This window comes from Rutilus rutilus, assembly GCF_951802725.1.
Source record: "Rutilus rutilus genome assembly, chromosome: 11".
Taxonomy (NCBI): Eukaryota; Metazoa; Chordata; class Actinopteri; order Cypriniformes; family Leuciscidae; genus Rutilus; species Rutilus rutilus.
Genome location: NC_140216.1, coordinates 37,529,282 through 37,551,744, shown reverse-complemented (window position 1 = coordinate 37,551,744; position 22,463 = coordinate 37,529,282). Strand labels below are relative to the sequence as shown.

At 38.0% G+C, this 22,463-nt stretch overlaps 1 protein-coding gene and 2 long non-coding RNA genes across 3 annotated transcripts; 1 reads left to right on the top strand and 2 right to left on the bottom strand.

Moving 5' to 3' along the window:
* Window positions 1-1,037: 1,037 nt before the first annotated feature.
* Window positions 1,038-3,835, top strand: LOC311299527. The gene is made up of 4 exons (XR_014629149.1): window positions 1,038-1,159; window positions 1,239-2,802; window positions 3,088-3,186; window positions 3,263-3,835. It is a non-coding gene; the product is annotated as an uncharacterized lncRNA (long non-coding RNA).
* Window positions 3,836-16,892: 13,057 nt separating this feature from the next.
* On the bottom strand, window positions 16,893-18,197 carry LOC311300153 (uncharacterized protein; the record flags this gene model as incomplete). The annotated part of the gene is made up of 5 exons (XM_084424286.1): window positions 18,115-18,197; window positions 17,876-17,977; window positions 17,427-17,659; window positions 17,125-17,303; window positions 16,893-16,998 (listed from the first exon to the last, which is right to left on the bottom strand). The coding sequence occupies exons 1-5, from the start codon at window positions 18,182-18,184 to the stop codon at window positions 16,893-16,895; spliced, it is 690 nt and encodes a 229-aa protein (XP_084280412.1). The 5' UTR covers window positions 18,185-18,197.
* A 179-nt stretch (window positions 18,198-18,376) lies between these two features.
* LOC311299530 lies at window positions 18,377-19,678 on the bottom strand. Its single transcript, XR_014629152.1, has 3 exons — window positions 19,488-19,678; window positions 18,743-18,823; window positions 18,377-18,504 (listed from the first exon to the last, which is right to left on the bottom strand). It is a non-coding gene; the product is annotated as an uncharacterized lncRNA (long non-coding RNA).
* Between the last annotated feature and the right edge of the window lie 2,785 nt (window positions 19,679-22,463).

Here is a 22,463-nt window from a genome sequence, read left to right as displayed (position 1 = left end):
TATTTCCCCCCTTTTCTATATTTACATCATGCTTGTGTTAGGTTTTGATTATATTGCAAGACTCTGAACTCGAAATACAAAACTACAGTAATATTTTACAAACGTTGTAAAATACACTTTTTCTGACTTGCTAAAACACTAAACACCCCAAATTCTCAATAGCCTAATCTAATTTGTCGAACTGTACATAATACAAGTCAGTTCAGAGTGCCAAAATTGACTCAAAATGTTGCACTGAATGTTGATACCAGCAATGAATGGAAAATATATACGGTAAGAGGGAGAGGAGGAAGAGTATGTGTGTAAGAGATGGTGAACAAGGAGGAATATGAGAAAGAGCAAGTGTGGAGAATGTTGTCAAGGCTGGATCTGCTTTAGGGTTTTTGATATTAGAGGGTTTTTGATATATTAGATGATATTGTCTGTGATGTGAATAAAGTCCTCAGTCTGAACCCAACATGAAGACATGAAGCTGAAGCAGAAAAATCTCTCACACTGACCTTGATTCTGCAGTTGCACATCTCTTCTGAGTGACTATAATGCTTTTCATTTAGAGTTTTTTACTGTAACCTTTTTGGCTTTTGCAGTTGGGTCACTGTATTTTCACAGTATGCAAGTGCTGAATATACAGACATTCAATACTATACTTGCAGTGCATACAGTATTCAAGTTATTCACCTTACTACGGTAAGCTGTATGTAGCGCGTGGCTCGTTTTCTAGATCTTATAAATTCCGATTATGGACCAGATTCAGAAGATTTTCGGGTCGACTCACTGAAGCAAAACTAGCAAAATATATATTAATAACAAATTCAAATGAACAAAATCACTCAAGACTACTGGACTGCAATTAATTATATAAGAGGTAAGTATATTTTTTCTCTTTGTTGGTTATCGGAATGATTTTAGAAATGAAATAAAATAAAACAATTAAATGACAGAAATATACAGTATTTCAATTAAATGACATGTACCAGAGAAACACAATCAGAATTTCCCAATGTCACTCTTCTAAATCTCAACCTCAATATTTCAATTTCAGATTCAACAGTTGTTGTCTCAATTGCAAAAATAAGAAATTAGAATGTTCATCAAAATGGAAACAGTTCAGTCCATGAAGAAGAAAAAAACTTGAATTCTTGTCTTCAGGAAAATCCAGGTAAATTGGAAAAATATACAATGTGTGTAGTTCTGTCCTACCCACTCAGAAACTTTGTTTCTCACAACACTTTTTACAGGTTTCCAGGGACGAAGTGATGGGATGGCTCGCCAGTCCAACCAAGGATAGGAAATCCACAGCAGGACAGAAATCACGGAATCGGAATCGGAACCTCAGCAGCAATTCAGGAACTCTCAACAGAGAATTAGATCAAAGAAAAGAAAAAAATATACCAAAGCAAAAAACCCGGCCTTGAAAAACAAAGCCAAACACAATTATTAGATCTCATTCAAATAAACCTTTTTAAACAATCAATATGACTCTCTTCAATCATTTAAATACATATGCATGCTAATCACCATGTGCTCGATTAACACATTAATCTATATACAGAGCTAGCAAGCTAGCACCGCATGGCACACACTTCCCAATAGAGAAAAATACACAATCTCAACAAATAATACGTCTCTGCATTATTTAACGTAACTACATACAATCACATAGTATATTATAAAACATTTTCAACATTTTTTCATATTATTACCCACTTTACCAATGCATTGTTCACATTACTATCAAAAACAATATTCTCATTAGTCAAACACACTTCTCATAAAGAAAACAGTACTCACCAAGGAGAAATATGGATCAAGGAACAAAAGAAAAGCAATTTCCCAAAGGAAAGATTCGAAAATTTCTCCTCTCTCTTCAGTAACTTATAGTTTCTGCACGGCGCGCTCAATTTTCACGAGGCACTTTACACACGCGAGCTCTCTAAAGAACCAGTAACTCATAAATCTACTGTGCTTGTTAATAACTTACTGCTAAATTATCACAGTTTATTCTTTCTTAACTCACTCAATTGATTTAATATCACTCGTATCGTTCACAATCTCTTATCTCCGGTCGCGTCTCAGCTTGATACCGATCTTTCTATGGAAACTTTTTCTCAACTGAGGGCGGAGCTAACCTTTCACCTCACCAATCAAATTAATTCAGAAACATTTTTCTATTCTTTGAATTATTTATAATAAAATAAATACAATTTATTTATTATTCTTCTCTTACTATTAGTTTCATAGCGATATGAATAAAATAATACTAATTATAATTACTAGTGACCCAAATTAATGTACTGGGTTACACTCTCCCTTCCTGAATATATGCAGGTCCCTCTGCATACTCACACTAAGATAATTTCTATCAGAGTCACTTCAAAGGGTCTTCCAAATTGGTAGTAATCGCAGTACTCAGACTTGAAAGCAGGGATTGGATAACTAAACTAAGAGGGTTACCCAGTTGCGGGTACTGAAGTCTTTTGGGGGGTTCACATTGTCTCCTTGAGCGTCTAAGACCTCCTCCAGTTTCAGTTAATTCACTCTGGTTATGTTGAGAGTCACAAGGAGTGGCACTTTCTGTTTGAGGGGAAAGGATACTTCCTTCTCTGTGCGCATTTCCAGATGATTGTTCACCCTCAGCATCCAATTTCTCACAATTCCTCATCGGTTCATTTTCATTTCCGGATCTATCAACCGAACTTTCATCAAGAACTTCAACTTCAGGCAGATCTGATGGGTCCCCTTCCATCAATTCCTCTGAAGTAGGATGATCAGCCTTCTGCACGTTGGAGAATTCCATATCAGGTAAGTTTCCATGTTCAGCGGGTTCTTTCGGGCTAGGACATCCTTTATCCTTTTCCATCGCAGGTTCAGCACCAGGTAAGTGGACGGTCCTTCTACTTCCAGTGGAAGAAACAGGTTTTGGGTTCGACAGAATTCTGGTTTCAATCTCGAAGGACCTTTCAGGAGCATAATGGTCAACTGGATCATAGTCTGACTCTGAACACTCGCTCACACTCTCAAACTCCTTAGGTTCCTCAGCACATCTGGCTCTGGTTCTGGGTTTACGAATTACTTTCCTCTCAACAGGCTCATCAGGTGTCGACAGGAATCCACAGGGCAACAGCAGATCCCTGTGCAGAGTCCTCAGAGGTCCATTCTTTCTTTCTGGAGTCACCGTGTAAACAGGTAAATCTCCTGCCTTCTTGATTACAATGTAAACGTCAGGCTCCCACTTGTCTGCTAACTTGTGTTTTCCTCTCAGGCGGACGTTTTTCACCAATACACGATCACCAACTTCAAGGGTAGAGACAGTAACACGCTTGTCATACCTCCTCTTGTTTCGTCCTGCTACCTTTTCAGCATTTGTCATTGCAACCTTGTAACTTTCTTCAAGTCGCTTCTTGAGACCTTGTACGTACTGAGAATGGGATTCAGATGGACCATCAACTGGCAACCCAAACGCCAGGTCAACCGGTAGTCGTGGTTGTCTCCCAAACATTAGTTCGTACGGGGAGAATCCAGTCACATCACTCTTAGTGCAATTATAAGCATGGACAAGTGGTTTGACATAATCTTTCCATTTTGACTTTTCTTTGTTGCTCAAAGTTCCCAACATTTGTAGCAGCGTCCGATTGAAACGTTCAACTGGATTGCCTCTCGGGTGATATGGAGTAGTTCTAGTCTTGGATATCCCAGCACATTTACACAGTTCCTTAATTGTGCGAGACTCAAAATCAGTGCCTTGATCACTGTGAAGCTTTTCTGGGAACCCGTAATGCACCAGAAAATTGTCCCATAGACACTTGGCTACTGTCTGAGCTTTCTGGTTCCGCGTTGGCACAGCAACAGCATATTTAGTGAAATGGTCAGTGATCACCAGGATATCTTTTGTGTTACTCAGGTCAGGTTCTACCGAAAGGAAATCCATGCAAACTAGCTCTAACGGTCTGCTAGTCTTGATGTTCACCAATGGTGCAGCTTTTTCTGGCAGAGTCTTTCGTCGAACACAACGCTCACAGGTTTTGACCTTCTTTTCTACTGCTGCGGCCATTTTAGGCCAGAAGAACCTTGATCGTACAAGATCGAGAGTCCGTTCGATTCCCATATGACCCATTTCATTGTGGAGCTCTCTTAAGACAGTGGAACGAAAATAAGCAGGTAATGCTAGCTGGTACGACAAAGCTCCTTGCTTTTGAATTCTCCTGAAGAGTACTCCATTTCTCAACTCCAACCGGCTCCACTCTTTGAACCATGGAATTAACTCAGGTGGACTGGTCTTGAAACAGGGCTTGTCATTTAATTCCAACTGTCTGATAACTACTCCAATTTCCGAATCCATTCTCTGTCTTCTTTTCAGTTCTTCTTCAGACAAATGGGAAATCTCTGTACGTTGGTAATTATCCTCTTGTTGGAAAGCTTGTGGTAAAGCATCCACATCTATAGCAAGGGATTCTACTAAAGTCACTGGAAGATGACAGGATTCAGGCTGACCATTCAATTGACCAAGATGATGACGTTCACAGATAGCTTCTATGGCTTCGGCAGAAACGACCTGCGAGGTGTCTTCGGTTAGGTGTTGGTGAGTAAATTGTCTAATCCTTTCCATTTCTTTTTGTGTTTCCAGGTCATCTGGAACTTCCTCCTGTGGTCTTCGGGATAACCCATCTGCATCCTGGTTTCTACTCCCAGCTCGGTACTGTATCTTAAATGTGAATGTTGACAGACTTGACAACCACCTATAACTGGTGGCATCTAACTTGGCGGAAGACAAGATATAAGTCAATGGGTTGCTGTCGGTTATCACAGTAAAAGTAGCCCCATACAAATAGTCATTGAATTTAGTGGTCACCGCCCATTTCAATGCCAGGAACTCCAATTTGTGGGCGGGGTACCTTACTTCACTCCTGGTAAGTCCTCGACTTGCATATGCGATGACTCTCATCTGTCCGTCTTGCTCTTGGTATAATGCTGCACCAAGCCCGGTGGTACTGGCGTCCGTGTGCAACACAAACGGGAATTTGGGGTCGGCAAATCCCAATACTGGAGCAGAAGTGAGTTTCGTAATGACATCATCAAAGGCTCTTTGACATTCTGGCGTCCATCTTTCACCAAACTGTTCCTTCGGACTGAAATACTGTTTTGCTTCGTCTGTCTTTTTCTTGCGGCCTTTCTGTAATGGAGGATACCCAGCAGTGAGATCATTAAGAGGCTTCACTATTTTCGAATAATCTTGCACAAACCTTCGGTAATAACCAGAGAATCCGAGAAAAGCTCTGAGCTCCTTAAGCGTTTTCGGCCTTGGCCAGGTTTTGAGGGCTTCCACTTTCGCTGGATCAGTCTCAACTCCACTCTGCGAAACTATGTGGCCTAAGTACTTGACAGAGGTTTGGCAGAACTTGCACTTCTCAGGTGAAAGCTTTAGCTTGAACTCCCGCAACCTTTTGAGCACTTCTTTCAGACGAGCTTCATGTTCTTCCAGAGTTCTTGAGAAGACTATCAGATCGTCAATGAACACAAGCACTTCCTTCCGATTGAGATCTCCCATACAACGTTCCATCAACCGTTGAAACGTGCTAGGTGCGTTCGTGATTCCTTGTGGCATCCTATTAAATTCCCAGAAACCTAATGGGCATACGAAAGCGGTCTTCTGCTTATCAGACTCTTCCATTTCAATTTGATAGTAGCCCGACTTAAGGTCGAGGACTGAAAACCATCTTGATCCGGTCAAGACTGAGAAAGCTTCTTCCAGGTTAGGAAGGGCGTATGCATCCTTGATTGTCTGAGAGTTTAATTTCCTGAAATCTATACATAATCGCACAGAGTTGTTCTTTTTTCGTACCACAACTATAGGAGATGAGAATGGAGACTCTGACTCTCTGATAACTCCAGCTTCAAGAAGCTCTTGGAGATGCTGCCTGACTGCATCCACGTCTTGGGGGTGAATTGGTCTGGCTCTGTGCTTGAATGGTGTGTCATCACTAAGCTTTATCCGATGTTTCACTTGGTCAGTGTGTCCGTAGTCCAGATCATGTAACGCAAACACATCAGGCATGGAATTCAACAGTGATGTTATTCTCTCTTTCCAATCTGACGATAGTGGAGAATCTCCAAAGTCAATTGAAATCTTTGACAGACTTGGCTCCATCTTTTCACTTCCAGCATCCACTTTGGAAAACTCTTTTTCCATCACTCGCTGGACTGCATGGACTTCAGCGATCACAGTCTTCGGGGGAATCACTAGGTCAGTTTGAGTGTCATTCCTCACTACTACTGGTAACTGAGCAAAGCGTTGCCTTGAAGGTAGACTGTGCAGACAGCTTGCCACCAAAAGACCACCAGGTAAGGGAGACGTTGTAGGTGGCTCCACTGACACCCATTTTTCAAAGAGAGGGCCTTTCACATGAATTAGTCCATCCAGAACTACAGTGCACCCTGCCGGTACAACCTCTTGTTGATTCCCTTTCAACTTCACACATCCCACAGTTCCACTGGAAGCATGCAATTTCCTCTTCTTCAGCACATTTATAACAGCTTGATAGCCATAACAAAGTGACTTGATAGCACGCGTGCCCCTTTGAGTGCAATCGGCATATAACACATCAAGCGAGTTGGTACCAATTAGAATCTGTGGAATGTTTGTCAGGTCTGGGACTATTAGAGCTAGCGTCGGGACCTCGGCTTCCACCCCCAGGAAACTTTCGGGAAACTTTAAGTTGAGCTCGACATAACCCAAATAGGGTACGGCTTGTCCGTTGGCTCCCTCTACTTCAAGAAGATGCTCCAATGATTTCATGGGGTGCTTGCACAGATATTTAGCATAGTATGACTTAGGAATGGTTGTCACCTGCGACCCGGTATCTAGAAGGCAGTTCACTTCTCTCCCTTCAATTTGGATTCTGGCGGTGCACCTGGTCCCTACTAATCCAGTAGGTAATTCACGACGTGGAGATTCATGAACATGCTGATGCAACAGATATTCATTCCTCTTAGGGCATTGTTCTCTTCTTCCCGTCTCTGTCCGCCCCGCAACTGAGACGGATTTCAGTTTAAATGCTTAGTGTTGGAGACGTTCTGCAGATCCCATTTGATTTGTCGCTCTCTTAACTCATGGCGTTTCTCTTCAACCTTGCGAGGGTTTGGGTCATTTTCGCAGTTAACAGCGAGATGTCCATCCTCTCCACAATGGAAACAATAACCAGGACGGGGTCTGCTGTGCGGTTGCCAGGTGGGTCTTGCATCCTTGTTCACCTCAGGTTCCATTGGCTTGGGTCGGTATTTTGCAGGGAAGGTGCTCAAAGCTGGAGACTCTTGATACTCCCCTTGAACTCTTGGGACGAGATGAGCTTGAAGCTCAGCTATCTTCTGCCTTAATTCAGAGAATTCTTCCACAGTAGGACTGGTCTTTTCTTTACGAACTAGCTCTGGTTTCATTGCGGAGATCTGGGCTTGGAGTTTTGCAACCTCCTTCTTCAGGGTTTCGACTTCAGACTTTTCAGCTTTGCTTTTGGACTTGGCTGACTTCGGCTTTTCACTTGACTGGCCTGGCACCTCGTCAGTGGAATCTTCAGATACATCGCTGCAGTACACAAACTGTTGGTGAGTCGCTGTCCGTAACTTAAGTGGAATAGGAGCTTGTCTGTTTAATCCGAGATGCTTTCTCATCCTTTCTTCTTTTAGGGTCTGCTTGTCTTCTGCAGTACGGATGAGAACCACAAGTTCAGCGAAAGAAGGGGATGTGACTCTCTTTCCTTCCAGCTGCAAATCCGTGATTAAGCTGTTGTCCCAGCAACCTCTGCAAAATTGCTTGAGGAGACAACGGTTCCGTTCAGCTGCAGCAACACCACCTCGTCTGATCGCAGCACTCAGCATCACATGAAGACGGTGAAGGTAAGTGGAGGGTTTTTCTCCTTGATTTTGCAGGGCACCAATGAACTTTGCAAACAATTCATCTCCGTCCTCCACTGAGCCATATACAGATTCCAACAGCTCCAAACACTCTGATGGCAAGGCATATGGACCGATGTGCTTGACGACATCCGAGGCTGGAGGCAGCAGACTGTCGAGAATCTTCCCAGTCTTGTGTAAATCAGAGATAGACTTATCGTTCAATAGGAAATCCACACTCGCACGCCAGGTGTCGAAATCTGGTTCATGGCTTGGACGAGGGCTTCTTCCTGAAAAGGCTTTGAGACGAAAGGCAACATGTGGAGACGACAGGGAATCACTGGTCCTTACTACATGCTCCATCACTACTCGTTGAATTCCAGGTGGATTCAAAGCACTGGTAGGTATGTTCAAAGACATGGTCTCAGCAACACTGGCATTAGGGCTCCTCATATGGTAAGGTGACTTTACCGGTGTGCTCTCCTTGGCTGGGTTTTCATGTCCTTGGGTTGGAACACTCAGTAATGGTGAGATCTCTGGTGAGGACATTACTGTTGTTTCTGCTTGCCCCTGTTGCACATTAGCAGATGGTTGGTGTTCTTGATTCAAGTGTGGAGGGGTACTCACATGCATACCGCTGTCATTTGCAGGCTGTTCTTTTTCTGGAAACATCAACGCAGATATCTTCTGCAGCTCGCACTGAAGCACTTCCTGCACAGTTCTTCCACTGCCTCTGGCGATGGCCTTCAATTCTTCCAGGTACTCTTCAGTGATGTTTCCACCCATTTCAGAAGTGTACACACTACTCAGGCTACGTACCTGGAACACAACATTAGCATCTAGTGTGCTTCTGATAGTCAAAGGCAGTGAGGATTCTAAATTATGCATGGCAGACTCGTGTGAGAATTCCACAATAGCACTGTGGTGATACTCTGACTTGGGATCGTCAATGATTACGTTGCGTTTGATGGACCCATATTTCATCAGGCAGTCTTCTATTTCTAAATCTGGGTCAGAAAGTGTTAAGCCACTTACAATGACTGCTTTCTGGACGGTAATGTTCTCACGTTTCACTATTTCCATATCTGCCTGTTTAACTGATTTCCTATAGAGCGAGGGGGGTTATTTTTCTTACTTTTCACTTAAGCTCTTTATTGTCTATTTGTGATTATCAAGTTTGAACTTTTACACTTTGCTGCAATTTTGCTCCTGGCTGGCTCGCCAAGTTTTGTATGTAGCGCGTGGCTCGTTTTCTAGATCTTATAAATTCCGATTATGGACCAGATTCAGAAGATTTTCGGGTCGACTCACTGAAGCAAAACTAGCAAAATATATATTAATAACAAATTCAAATGAACAAAATCACTCAAGACTACTGGACTGCAATTAATTATATAAGAGGTAAGTATATTTTTTCTCTTTGTTGGTTATCGGAATGATTTTAGAAATGAAATAAAATAAAACAATTAAATGACAGAAATATACAGTATTTCAATTAAATGACATGTACCAGAGAAACACAATCAGAATTTCCCAATGTCACTCTTCTAAATCTCAACCTCAATATTTCAATTTCAGATTCAACAGTTGTTGTCTCAATTGCAAAAATAAGAAATTAGAATGTTCATCAAAATGGAAACAGTTCAGTCCATGAAGAAGAAAAAAACTTGAATTCTTGTCTTCAGGAAAATCCAGGTAAATTGGAAAAATATACAATGTGTGTAGTTCTGTCCTACCCACTCAGAAACTTTGTTTCTCACAACACTTTTTACAGGTTTCCAGGGACGAAGTGATGGGATGGCTCGCCAGTCCAACCAAGGATAGGAAATCCACAGCAGGACAGAAATCACGGAATCGGAATCAGAACCTCAGCAGCAATTCAGGAACTCTCAACAGAGAATTAGATCAAAGAAAAGAAAAAAATATACCAAAGCAAAAAACCCGGCCTTGAAAAACAAAGCCAAACACAATTATTAGATCTCATTCAAATAAACCTTTTTAAACAATCAATATGACTCTCTTCAATCATTTAAATACATATGCATGCTAATCACCATGTGCTCGATTAACACATTAATCTACAGATGGTGGACAACCAAAATGCCTATTACCGCCGCGCCAGCTGCCGCGGCGAAATCACCGCGGCGAAAATAAACCAGCCGCATTTCAAAGTCGTTCCCGAAATGACCGCCAGGTGGCGCAAAGGGACATTGTGCAAAACAGCAGCAATTGCCGCATTTTAAAATGTAAGTGGGTTAAATAAAAAACCCTAAGCCTAATAGGCATATTTTTCATACAGGCTATATAAATAGGCCTATTAGGCTACAACAGGATAGAACCAAAGATAGAATAAATTTTAGAACTGAAAAAATAGAATCAAAAGTTAAAAATAGAGGCGATATTAGGAGCAATGACGCGGAATATTGTTACTATTCTATTGAGGAATTAGATAAATGAAGAGCTCTCGTGAGCGATACAATTAGCATAGTAATTTATAGTGATTTCAAAAGCAGTCCTTAAAAAAAAAATACATGGAGTAGTGTGGCATAATTTTTGAGAGATTACTCGGAACGCGTTTTAGTTAAGATCCTGGTTTCAATGCCCTTAATCTATATAGGCTAGGCTACTGCTTTAAAAAAAAATGTCACAACGCGTTTTGAGATTGTTTTGAATTAAACATTGAAGTTTAAAATGTAGTGTTTTGGCACACCAGGCCGAGTGGCGTTACGCATTGTTCAAAAATCAGGTTTTATTCTGGCATGTTGAATTGGCGTTAGATTTTTTTTTTTTAGATTTATTAGATTTAGATTTTAGATTTCGTTAGATTTATTTTTCTCATAACAGCTAAAATAACTAATATAGGCTATGCCTTGTCTTAATATGACCTACTTAATATAGGCAATAGGCATATAATAGCCTATATAATAAATTAGCAAAACTTGGCCACTAAATATTTAATTTTCAATTATTTTAATTATCACAATTAAAGTTTTAATTTTATTAAATTGAACAAGCGCAACAATCAGCATTTAATCAAATATTCTAAAAGATGTATTAATAATAATAATGTTATTTCGTTTTTTCGACATGTGTGCGTGCAAAAAGCAAGATGTGTATTTGTAAATCCGGTGATGCGTGCATTGATTTTTATCAATAAACTAGTGTTTTCTGACAGTGTCGACTGCAAAGATGAAGTTGACGATCGCCATATTTGTAGTGAACGCACCTAGAGAGAAATGCACATAAAGACATAATCAGAGAGTAGCCTTTTTCATTTCGTTTTGAATTATTTCGTTTGAAGACATTTCAAGCTTTGTGTATTTGATGTATTTATCATGTCTGTGTGAGGCATACGCTGAGTTTCGTTAAATTAGGATGAGATGCGCTCCAACTGACGTGCAATGCAAGTGACCGCGCGGGCGCCTCCATGATTAGTGTCTGTTATATTTGCTTCTCTTACTTATTTAAATCCAGGCAATTGGTTGATAAAAAATTGATTAAAATTAAGATACAATTTATAGAAAACGAAATTCACTTAAAAGAAAGGTTTTCTACTAACCAAAACTTAATGAAGTGGTCAAAATCATGTCTGACCCACTCCATATCCATTTCTCGATATAATGCATCCTATCTTACTCGTGCTGTTCACTTTTCATATTCAACATAGATGGAAAAAAATAACATTATAATATTTTAACAAATATGATACTAAATTAGATTAGTTAATGGCCACAACAGTAGGCTATAGTAGGCCTATAGGCTTTTTTTTTTAGAATAGAATTTTGCTGTGCACTTGCATATTAGTGTCAGCTGGGAAGGAAATATAGAGACCAGACCTCTTGGAACTTTAATTGAATACATAGCGTTGGTAAAGCATACTGAAATTAGCAAAGCAAAGTAGCCTAAATGTTAAGACTGTAAGCCCTTTGCTTTTTTACGTAGCCTATAAAGGACTCTTATAGCCGACTTTGTGTTAATTTAATTTGTAGAGGATTTTTTTAACTCAAACATTAACACTGAAATAAATTAAACTAAATTATTGTAAATTTTTTGGCACACCACGACGAGTGGCGCTATGCATTGTTCTAAAGCCAGGTTTTATTCTGGCATGTTAGTGTTCGACAAACGCGGCGGCGCGTTCTTTTAAATGAAGAGCGTTTGAGCGAACACACACTGGAACGTTAGGCCATGTCGCAACGAGTGAATCGTGGCCGAGTGGTTGAACTTACGTCACGATCATTTAGATGACACGGGTTCGAATCCCGAGCTAACTTGGACTACTGATATTTTTAAATTAGCCTATTAATGCATTTTATAGTCTATTGTTGATGCAGAGAGATTTGTCTAGTTCTAAAACATAGTTTTTTGCTTATAGCCTATTTACAAAATAAAATCACCATGCATTTCCATTTTACACTAAGGAACAAATATTATCCAATGACTTTACTTCTGTAGCCTATAATAATTCCAATCGTAATTTCAAAAGCAGTTCTGTTAATATATATATATATATATATATATATATATATATATATATATATATATATATATATATATATATAGCCTATGACGTTTAAACGACAAACAATAAAATCAGAACCAGTATTCTGTTGCGTTCCAGTGGCAGTAATGCATCCACGGCTTTTCAAAATGTCACAAAGCGTTTTGAGATTGTTTTGAATGAAATATTGAAGTTTATAATTAAGTGTTTTGGCACACCATGACGAGTGGCGAACTCTTTGTTTTGTTTTGCAAACTCCGCTAGCCTGTGGGGGGTTTGGAGAAGGCAATAGTTGCTTTATCGTGGGGGTGCAGGACAGAGGTGTTAATGTTCCGTCTTTCATATGGAGAGTGTCGGAGCCAGCCTGATGAGCAGGCAAAGGCAACATTCTTTTAAGGATTAATCTCAAAATCTCCAAAAGTCCATAGCCTATGGACCCCTAAGTAGGCCCTATATCTTATTAAATTATATATTGTAGTTTTATTGATTGTATTTAAAGGTTTTCCACACACAATTTCAATTTAGCATACAGAGCTCTTTAATTCGCGACCCACCTCGTTTTATTGTAAGGTGAATTCAGCAAGGCATGCTTTATCTATGAAGGAACAAAAGCTATTTGTTACAGTTTTTTCTTTCGTGATTTGTGTGGATGACACACAGCGACATATACAGTATTATCAGCTGTATTATTAATGCTTAATTTCGAGAAAGACCCGCCGCGCGCAGTGAGGGAGACCAAACTTAGTAAAAAAATATCCAGCGCGAGAGAGGCAAAGAAAAACGCCTGTTCTTAATTTGTTGCTTTGAACTTTTTTCGTTTTGTACCGTTTTAATTTTTTAATTTAGCTGGAATTTCTTTGACAATAGACATTTAAAATGTTGCAAGAATAAGATTGTGTTTCTTATTTTGCATCACAAAGGGAATAAACTCTATCGATGCAACCCTGTTTAAATAAATAAACTGTCCCGACACTTTATTCATACCTTGAAATGTGCGATGGGTTTTCAAACTTAATTAATTTTCTTTTTCTTTTACATTTTCATTGTTTATTTTTTAATTGAAAGTAATACTGTATTGAAAGTATTTTTCTGATTTGTTCGATCTGTTTTGAAAAACAGAATTGAATTCTCGTGAATGATTCACACACACAAAAAATAATAATTTAGCAGATTAAAGACGAGCTTCATCATCTTCATTTTCTGGTGCAATCGGCTGACTGTCTTCCTTCATCAGATTCATCAGTGTCGTCTTTGCAGCGGCACAACTGGAATGTTGCAAATGTATGTTGTAATGTACAATTGATAATTAAACAAGATGATTGGCTTTAATAAACAGATGCATATTTAAGCATCAAGAACGGAAAAACATAAACACTGCCAGCTACACTGAGATTCGATCTCAGATCGTTTGAAGCTCCGAGAGGCTATTGTTAATGCACTGATCACAGAGCTATCGTCTGAATAGCCTAGGTCTACTACTGTTTGTTCGGTATTTGAACCGATTTGAATTCGTTTTTTTTCGGATTTGTTTTGTTTTATTTTGTTTTAAATGTATTTTTACATATTTTGCTTTCGTTAATGTTAACCAATTCTGTTGTAGCATAATAGGCCTATATTTTTTTCCCTAAAAGTTTGTTTTATTCTCTGATTGAATATGTAAAAATATAAACAAACAAAGCAGTCTCATTTTTGTTCAAATAATGAAAAAAGTTTTTTTTTTTTTTTTTTTTTTTAAATAAACAGATAGGAAACGTACCTTTTAAAATGCCGCAGTTGCTGCTGTTTTGCCCTGTCACTTGCGCCACCTGGTATAGCCTAGTCATTTCGCGAACGACTTTGAAATTCGACTGGTTTATTTTTGCTGCGGCAGTAATAGGCATTGTGGTTGATTATTTATTAAATAATTCAATTGATAATCATAACAACATGTAAGCCTGAATATAACAAAGAATGCTTAAACCGACTAACATCGGTTAGTAGGCTAACTTCAAGTCCTGAAAATGTTTTAATTTTATGTAAGTAAATGACAAGTAACCTATTGACATAGCCTTTCTAAATTATAGAAAAACTGGGCACACAATTTTAACGTGTCTACTTTGTTTAAATTTAATTAATTTGAATTCGTTTAACCACAATATTTATCTTGAATTTATCTGTGACCTCAGCTCAGATTACTGCCGCGGCAGATTACGTCATAAAGAGAATAAACGGACACTTTTCAAAGTCTGTGATTACAGCGCCACTCAGCGGTAAAAGGCAGCAAATACACATCCCAATTTTGCCGCCGCGGGAACGGCGGCGGTAAAAGTCTCATTCTGGTTGTCCACCATCTGTATATACAGAGCTAGCAAGCTAGCACCGCATGGCACACACTTCCCAATAGAGAAAAATACACAATCTCAACAAATAATACGTCTCTGCATTATTTAACGTAACTACATACAATCACATAGTATATTATAAAACATTTTCAACATTTTTTCATATTATTACCCACTTTACCAATGCATTGTTCACATTACTATCAAAAACAATATTCTCATTAGTCAAACACACTTCTCATAAAGAAAACAGTACTCACCAAGGAGAAATATGGATCAAGGAACAAAAGAAAAGCAATTTCCCAAAGGAAAGATTCGAAAATTTCTCCTCTCTCTTCAGTAACTTATAGTTTCTGCACGGCGCGCTCAATTTTCACGAGGCACTTTACACACGCGAGCTCTCTAAAGAACCAGTAACTCATAAATCTACTGTGCTTGTTAATAACTTACTGCTAAATTATCACAGTTTATTCTTTCTTAACTCACTCAATTGATTTAATATCACTCGTATCGTTCACAATCTCTTATCTCCGGTCGCGTCTCAGCTTGATACCGATCTTTCTATGGAAACTTTTTCTCAACTGAGGGCGGAGCTAACCTTTCACCTCACCAATCAAATTAATTCAGAAACATTTTTCTATTCTTTGAATTATTTATAATAAAATAAATACAATTTATTTATTATTCTTCTCTTACTATTAGTTTCATAGCGATATGAATAAAATAATACTAATTATAATTACTAGTGACCCAAATTAATGTACTGGGTTACATGTAATTACTATACTTTTGCTATATGTATTTGCAAAATTTGTTTACTTAGTTATGATACACTTTTTTTCGGTAACTGCGTGCTTTGGATTCTGTGTTCTTCATTTTTTGATGTACTGTAGTGTCTAACGAATGATCTGTAGTGTTTATAATATTGACTCATTGTGTGTATGATTGAGAGCATTGTTTAATTTATGGTTTTGAGGCAATTGTTTGATTTTGCAGAAGAGTCAGAGGTTTTCTGAATGTGGTTTGAAAATTTGGTTTTGTGTTTAAGGTTTTGAGAATGTGAGTGATGGTTTCAAGAAATGTGTTTTAGCAATTCAGAAAAACTGTAACATTATACTGTTAATCAGGTCACAGCTGATGAATCTACAAAATTGAGTGGTGAAATGTTTTGAGTACCACAGAATCACATCAGTTGACTGTGAAACCTGTACTAGATTATACAGAAAGCACATTGAATATTATGTTGGGGAGAAAATGATTCCTCCCCATTATTATGGTTTTCTTTCTCATAATCTGCTTCTTCCATGTCTCTAAACAGGTTTCAATTGTCATACCCTAGAGTTCAACAAAAGTACCCCACACAGTACAGTACTTTAATTAATGCAATTTATTTCCACCACTGACTGGTTGTAGAGGCATGCATGCACACATTTCTATATATGTGAAAGAAGAGGTAACACTTTGGTTATATTGGTAACACTTTACAATAAGGTTCATTAGTTAACATTAGTTAACTACATAAGTTAGCATAAACTAATGAAAATGTCCATGAGCAAGACACCTAAGCCCAGCTGCTCCCGACGAGCTGGATGGCGCCTTGCATGGCTGACACCGCCGTCGGTGTATGAATGAGTGAATGAATGGGTGAATGTGAGGCAATATGTAAAGCACTTTGGTGGCAATGGGTCTGTTAAAACACTATATAAATGCAGTCCATTTACCATTTATCACATAGCAACATTTCCTTACCTCGCATTTAAAATCATGGGCTTTGGCATGAAATACCGAAAGAAATGGCTTCATGTTAAGAAGGTGCTGGAGCTCTGGACAGCTTTTTGCAATTCTTTGGAGGTAAGGCCAATATTTGCAGGTCACATCCATACAAAAAAAAGTGATTTGCCTACTGGCCAGCTTTTCTTGCAGGTACAGGGGATAGGCAAAATTTTCCCCCCTATACATATTTAAGGCAGAGAGCAGGACTCCGTGCCGACACACCGCAAGCTCCAATCCCTTCCTTGTCTACCTTGCTGGCAGATCTTTAGGAGGTCTCTCTGGCTGCTGACCACTCCCCTCCACAAACACCTCTTCCACTGACCTACAATATGGAAAATGGTTGATGAAAATAAGACTCTCCTAAACAAACTCTTCAGAAAGAGGTTATTATAGTGCTGTAGTCTAATTATCATCTAGAATTTGACATGTTTGGTTGTGTTGTGAATGTGGTCCACAAATCTTTTCACGTCTTCGTCCTTGGCTATGAAGACGCCTTCAAAGATGGCCTGTTCCTCAGATCTAAAAAACAACAAAAAACAACAATTGATGATTGACAACAATTTATGATAACTTATAATCTGAGATTACTTGGTTCACAGCTATGTTTTCTTATTAATACAAACACTGTGATACAGTTTGGTGTACCTAGCAGCATTCTTGAAACGGTAATGCTTGCGGTTTCCATCAACCGAAACTGCAAGCATATCTGGGGTGCATGCAGGACAGTTGAAGGGCTCTTCCTTGCATATGTTGTCCACCTCAAATCGCACAGCCTCCCACTCAAAAAAACTTTTCTGAAAACTGTCTGCTGAGATCTTGCCAGTCTATTAAAAGTAAGGAAACCAACAGCTATTAATGTACAACAAATACATAAGCATCAAACAGCTCATCAATCCACAACTCAAAGATATCAACAACACTGCAGGATAGATAAATTCAATACTCACACGACCAAAGCGGACAGTTCGCTGATTCAGCATTCTTAGAAATGCTTGGCAGGACAGTCCTGGTGCCGCCATCTTCATTTCTTCAAATGAAAAAAAGATATCTGTGGCATAAACTGTGGCAAACTGAAGGGTTGCAGGCCAGTAGTCACTTCGGTTTAGGTCAGCGACTCCAGCAGTCCAAGTGGCTTGGCATGCCTCACAAATTAACTCTGGCATGCTTAGATCATGTCGTCCTGGAAATATCAAAAACACATCCACTGTAATGTAAACCTTAGCTGATTAATCAGGGTTTGGGTTCTTTGTACAATTTAATCATTTATTTGTATACTTCATATATATATTTTTAAGTTTTATATCTATGTCAAACGTGTAGGGAATCGCGTATGGATAGATATTTATTTTTAAGATGCTTCTCAAACAGGACAAAATAAAGTTCTTCACATTCTTACCATTCATTGTGACCACAGCAACAATCTTTCCTGGACTAACCCTCAGTGACTCTGGTGAACAACCACAGACTTTGTCAGGCATCTCCACAGGTACAAGCCGGACTGAAAACACAGAGTATCCACATACATTCAAGATAAAACAATAAGAGACAAAAAGGCATAATTTAAATAGTAAAGCTTATGAGCTTAACTATTCTAAGAATGAGATATATGTTGTACACACACAAACCAGAACTTACCACAATGGGAAAGAGCCTTATCCACCACGAAAGTTGTTGGAGGCAATGGCTGGAAGAATCCAGCAGTCATGGCATCTCTGTTGTGGAGGAGGACATGTCTGGTGTGCATGCTGACGTCACAATCAGCACAGAGGAAGGGACGTGGTCGACAGTCACAACACCGGACAGCAGCTGGATTTCTCCCACACTGTTGGCAGATGTGTGTTGCCACATCTTCTTGTGCCACAGCAGTGTTCACCAGACGGGGTCTCTCTGCCCTCCACCTCTCTGAAAAGAGACTTAGCCGTGTGCTCCAGTTCGAGGAAGCCAGAAGTTTTGGGGTTTCAAGAGATGATGCCTCATCACCTGAGGATTCGCTTAGTGAGTGCTGGAGATCTTGTAGAAAACACTCTGTAAATGGTAAGGAATATTAAAAAACAATAATTTCCTTCTATGTACATATATATTTTTACAAAATTAAAGTGTACTCCCATTATTTGTCTGCGAAAGGATCAGTATTCTAGCAAATTTTAAAATAGAAACATTTATTTACATTCTAACCCAGTCATATATATATATATATATATATATATATAGACACACACACACACAGATACAAGGGCTAATGGAAACACAATGAAGTACACACCAACAGTCTCTGGAGTAAAGGCCACTTCACAGTTAGTGTCAGGAGCAATGAAGGGAGGATCAGTCTTCCGAATGTGATCAGCTGTAGAGGATAAAAACAACACAAATCAACATTTATAACATTCAAATTTCCAACTTGTCCGAAGGCTACCAGCCTAAATTGGTGCAAGGACACTGTTTAACATAGAGCTAGAGAGAAATACTAGTACACTTTTTATTTCCCAAACCCTAACAGAGACAGTCCAATTACTGTCGGTTATCTGCATACAAGGTGTCACTAGATGATGACAGCAAATAGGAATGCTTATATAGAAGCAAGCTGGCTGGCCATTGACAACACACTCTGAAGAACAAACTGTTTCAAACACAGCCTTGCCAAGACCAATAACTTGCAAGAGATTTAGTGCAAGCTAGCTCATTTGACATCATAACCATTGACAAGATTTTCTGACAATGTCAATAAAACCCACAATAAAACTAATTTTTATGCGCTAATTTGCTAGTTTATACTGCTTTACACAATAATATACAATATATGCCTTAATCTGTCTCTTTCACTTAATCCAAGACTAGTGACATATTTAATAAATCTACTTTTTATGTAAAAAATCAAATGATTGGTTCTGGTTTGATTGTTTTCCTGACATATCAAGCTATACATACATTCCTTGATTTTATACACTCATACAGTAAGTGCCTAAACAATGTAAATCTTCAAAATATCTTGAATGAAAAACAATACTGACCCTTATTTGACTGATTCCTGCTTGATCTTGGCCTCGCATAGACAATATTTCCAGTAATGTCTCTTTTTCTCCATTCCACCCTCGGCTCAGGTGTCTTCACTGGTGCTGCTGCCTCCTCTTCTTGCAGCTCACCAAGAAGGTCATCAAGACTTTAGAGCTCATCCTTCAGTTCTTGGTCATCAACCAGGTTATCCAAGATCATGAGTTGTTCTTGGATTTCTGAATCACTCTTGGATATTGTGATGGATAGAAACACAAACAGACAGAAAGACTCACAACGAAGAGATGGACAGATAAAACAAAGATGTAAACAGAGAGAGAGAGAGAGAGAGAGATAGCTACAGAGAGACTGATGAGTACAGGTTAACAAGACGGACGTGGCTCTTAAAAGTGCCTTTGTTTGTGTGTGTGTGTGTGTGTGTGTGTGTGTGTGTGTGTGTGTGTGTGTGTGTGTGTGTGTGTGTGTGTGTGTGTGTGTATGTATGTGGTGAGGGGTTAGAATAAAACGAAATTGAAGCTGCCAAATTTGAAGGACCTAAAGGAAAAAAAAAAACAGATTTGAACATTTACACCAGTATTCTCTTCATCGGTGTTGCCAGAATGGGATAGTGATATTGATTTTATACAGTTCAATAAACAAGAAGTTAATATTGTTAATTACATTTTAGACCAAAAAAATGAATAATGTAAATTTTGCTCTATTTCGCCAAAAAAAGCCAAAGCCACAGCAGAACTTTTAAATGTATATATATACATATCAGTCAAAAAGTTATGACAGCATTACTTATTACAATTACTGGGCTGTAAAACAAACCAATCTGGCAACAGCATTCTTCATCTGAACATTTATAATGTTGGATAATAGTTGTGGGCTAATGTAATACTGGAAATCTTACATTCCCCTAATTGTACCTTGCATGATTATATGCGACAAAAGTTAACTTTCAGTATTTGATTAGCTAACTTTGCTAGCCTGCACATGTGGTGTAGCAAGCTATATGTTTTAATAATGTCTTATCATTGATGTCTTCAATATCATTTACCGTCATGAGAAAAAATTGCCACCTTACACGTCTAAAGGTTCTAAACACAACTTATTGTCCTGATTCAAAAGTTTTTGATGTGTATATTTAAGAATAGTATCCATCTCTATTAATTAACTCTTCTACTTACCGAGTGGAAATGCAATGGACCTTGGGATCGCCCCATACAGTGACGTCAGCTTTATTAATTAAGAGGATTTAATAAATATAAATAAATAAATAAATAAACAAAACTTGATTAATTGAACACAATCGTACCGTCCCTTACGAAAAAGAAGTTTATTCAAGTGTTCTATTAGTATACTTCTTTTAAACTAAAAATAAGAAAGTATACTTTCAGTCTACTTTTTATATACTTCTCAGAAATATACTTTATGTTCTTCTCAGAAATATACTTCAAATTGCACTTAAGTATACTTGACTTATACTGACAGAAAAGTCTAAGTATATTTAGCCTATACTTGTTGATCAAGATATAATTAAAAGTATAATTAAGTATTCTAAGTATTTTTGGCTTGTACTTGTGTTTACTATTTTTAATGAGGAGCTTATTAAATACTTTTTTAAAAACATAATATTACACACCGTCTTATAAACTAACATGTTCAGCTTTATATAGTAACAAAGTTTCGGGTGGAATAGCTTATAGAGTAAATAAAATGAGCATGGAAAATAAGTTTATTCAAGTGTTAGTATACTTCTTTTAAACTAAAAAGAAGAAAGCATACTTTTAGTCTACATTTTACATACTTCTCAAAAATATATTAAATACACTTAAGTGTACTTGACTTATACTGAGAGAAAAGTCCAAGTAGCCTATACTTGTACTCAATCTTTTGATCAAGATATACTTAAAATTTTAATTATTCAAAGTATACTTGGCTTGTAGTTGTGTTAACTCTTTTGATCGAGTAGCCTATTAAATATACTTTTTTTACATCGTTTTTCATATACAGTCTTATGAAACTTTGTTTGAAAATATTGATTAAAGTGTTGCTATAAAACAGATATGTAAAACATAAAACAGAATCTCTGGATCAAAACACAGGAGAAGAAGAAGCTGAAACATGTGATAGAAGATTGCTCACTCAAATGTAAAATAATGTGACATCAAACATTAAACAGCTTGTAAATCAAAACTGCTTAATGTTTCCAAATGAAATGAAGTGTAGGCCTAACCCATGAAGAGAAAACGACTGTGAAGCTTTGGGGGTGTTGGACTCGATCTACTCCACCTGTGTTTTGATCATCGTTCTTGATCTGATCAAGGCGTAGTCTTTGACAAAAATGTGATTTTTCTCAACTATTTTCTCAACATTTTAACAAAATGTTCCCTTTCTTTATGAAACTTACTGACATTTAAGTGTTGATAAAAAAGGATGAAGCTAATAAAATGTTTTTAAAATTAAAGTAGAATTAAAGGTATTTTTCAAGTATAAAAAATAACATTTGAACATAGTAGTGTACTGCAGGCCTACTGCAAGTGCAAAAATTGTATATAAATAGTAAACTGTAAGTATAATGTTAAGTTCACTTAAAGAAAACTTATAGAATAAAACTACTAAACTAGTAGTTTACTGAGAGTACATTAAAAGTAAACTTGTAGAATAAAACTACTAAACTAGTAGTTTACTGAGAGTACACTAAAAGAGTAAAAATAATATATAAATGGTAGCCTGGTTAACACCAGACCCTTCTCAGTTGAAACTGAGTGTAGGGTCTGGAGAAGCTACCGTAGCTCAAATTCCTCTGGGCGCAATTGGATAGTCTTAAAAACAATCAGAACGATGAAGCACTGTAAACCCAGATTTTGTTTCTAATTAAACTTACGAGTAATCATTACTTATTCTTTTATGTTTAGTAAAAACCTGCTATCATTACTAAACAACATTAGTTGTTTGTACTATTTAGCTGAAAGATTCATTGCACTAAT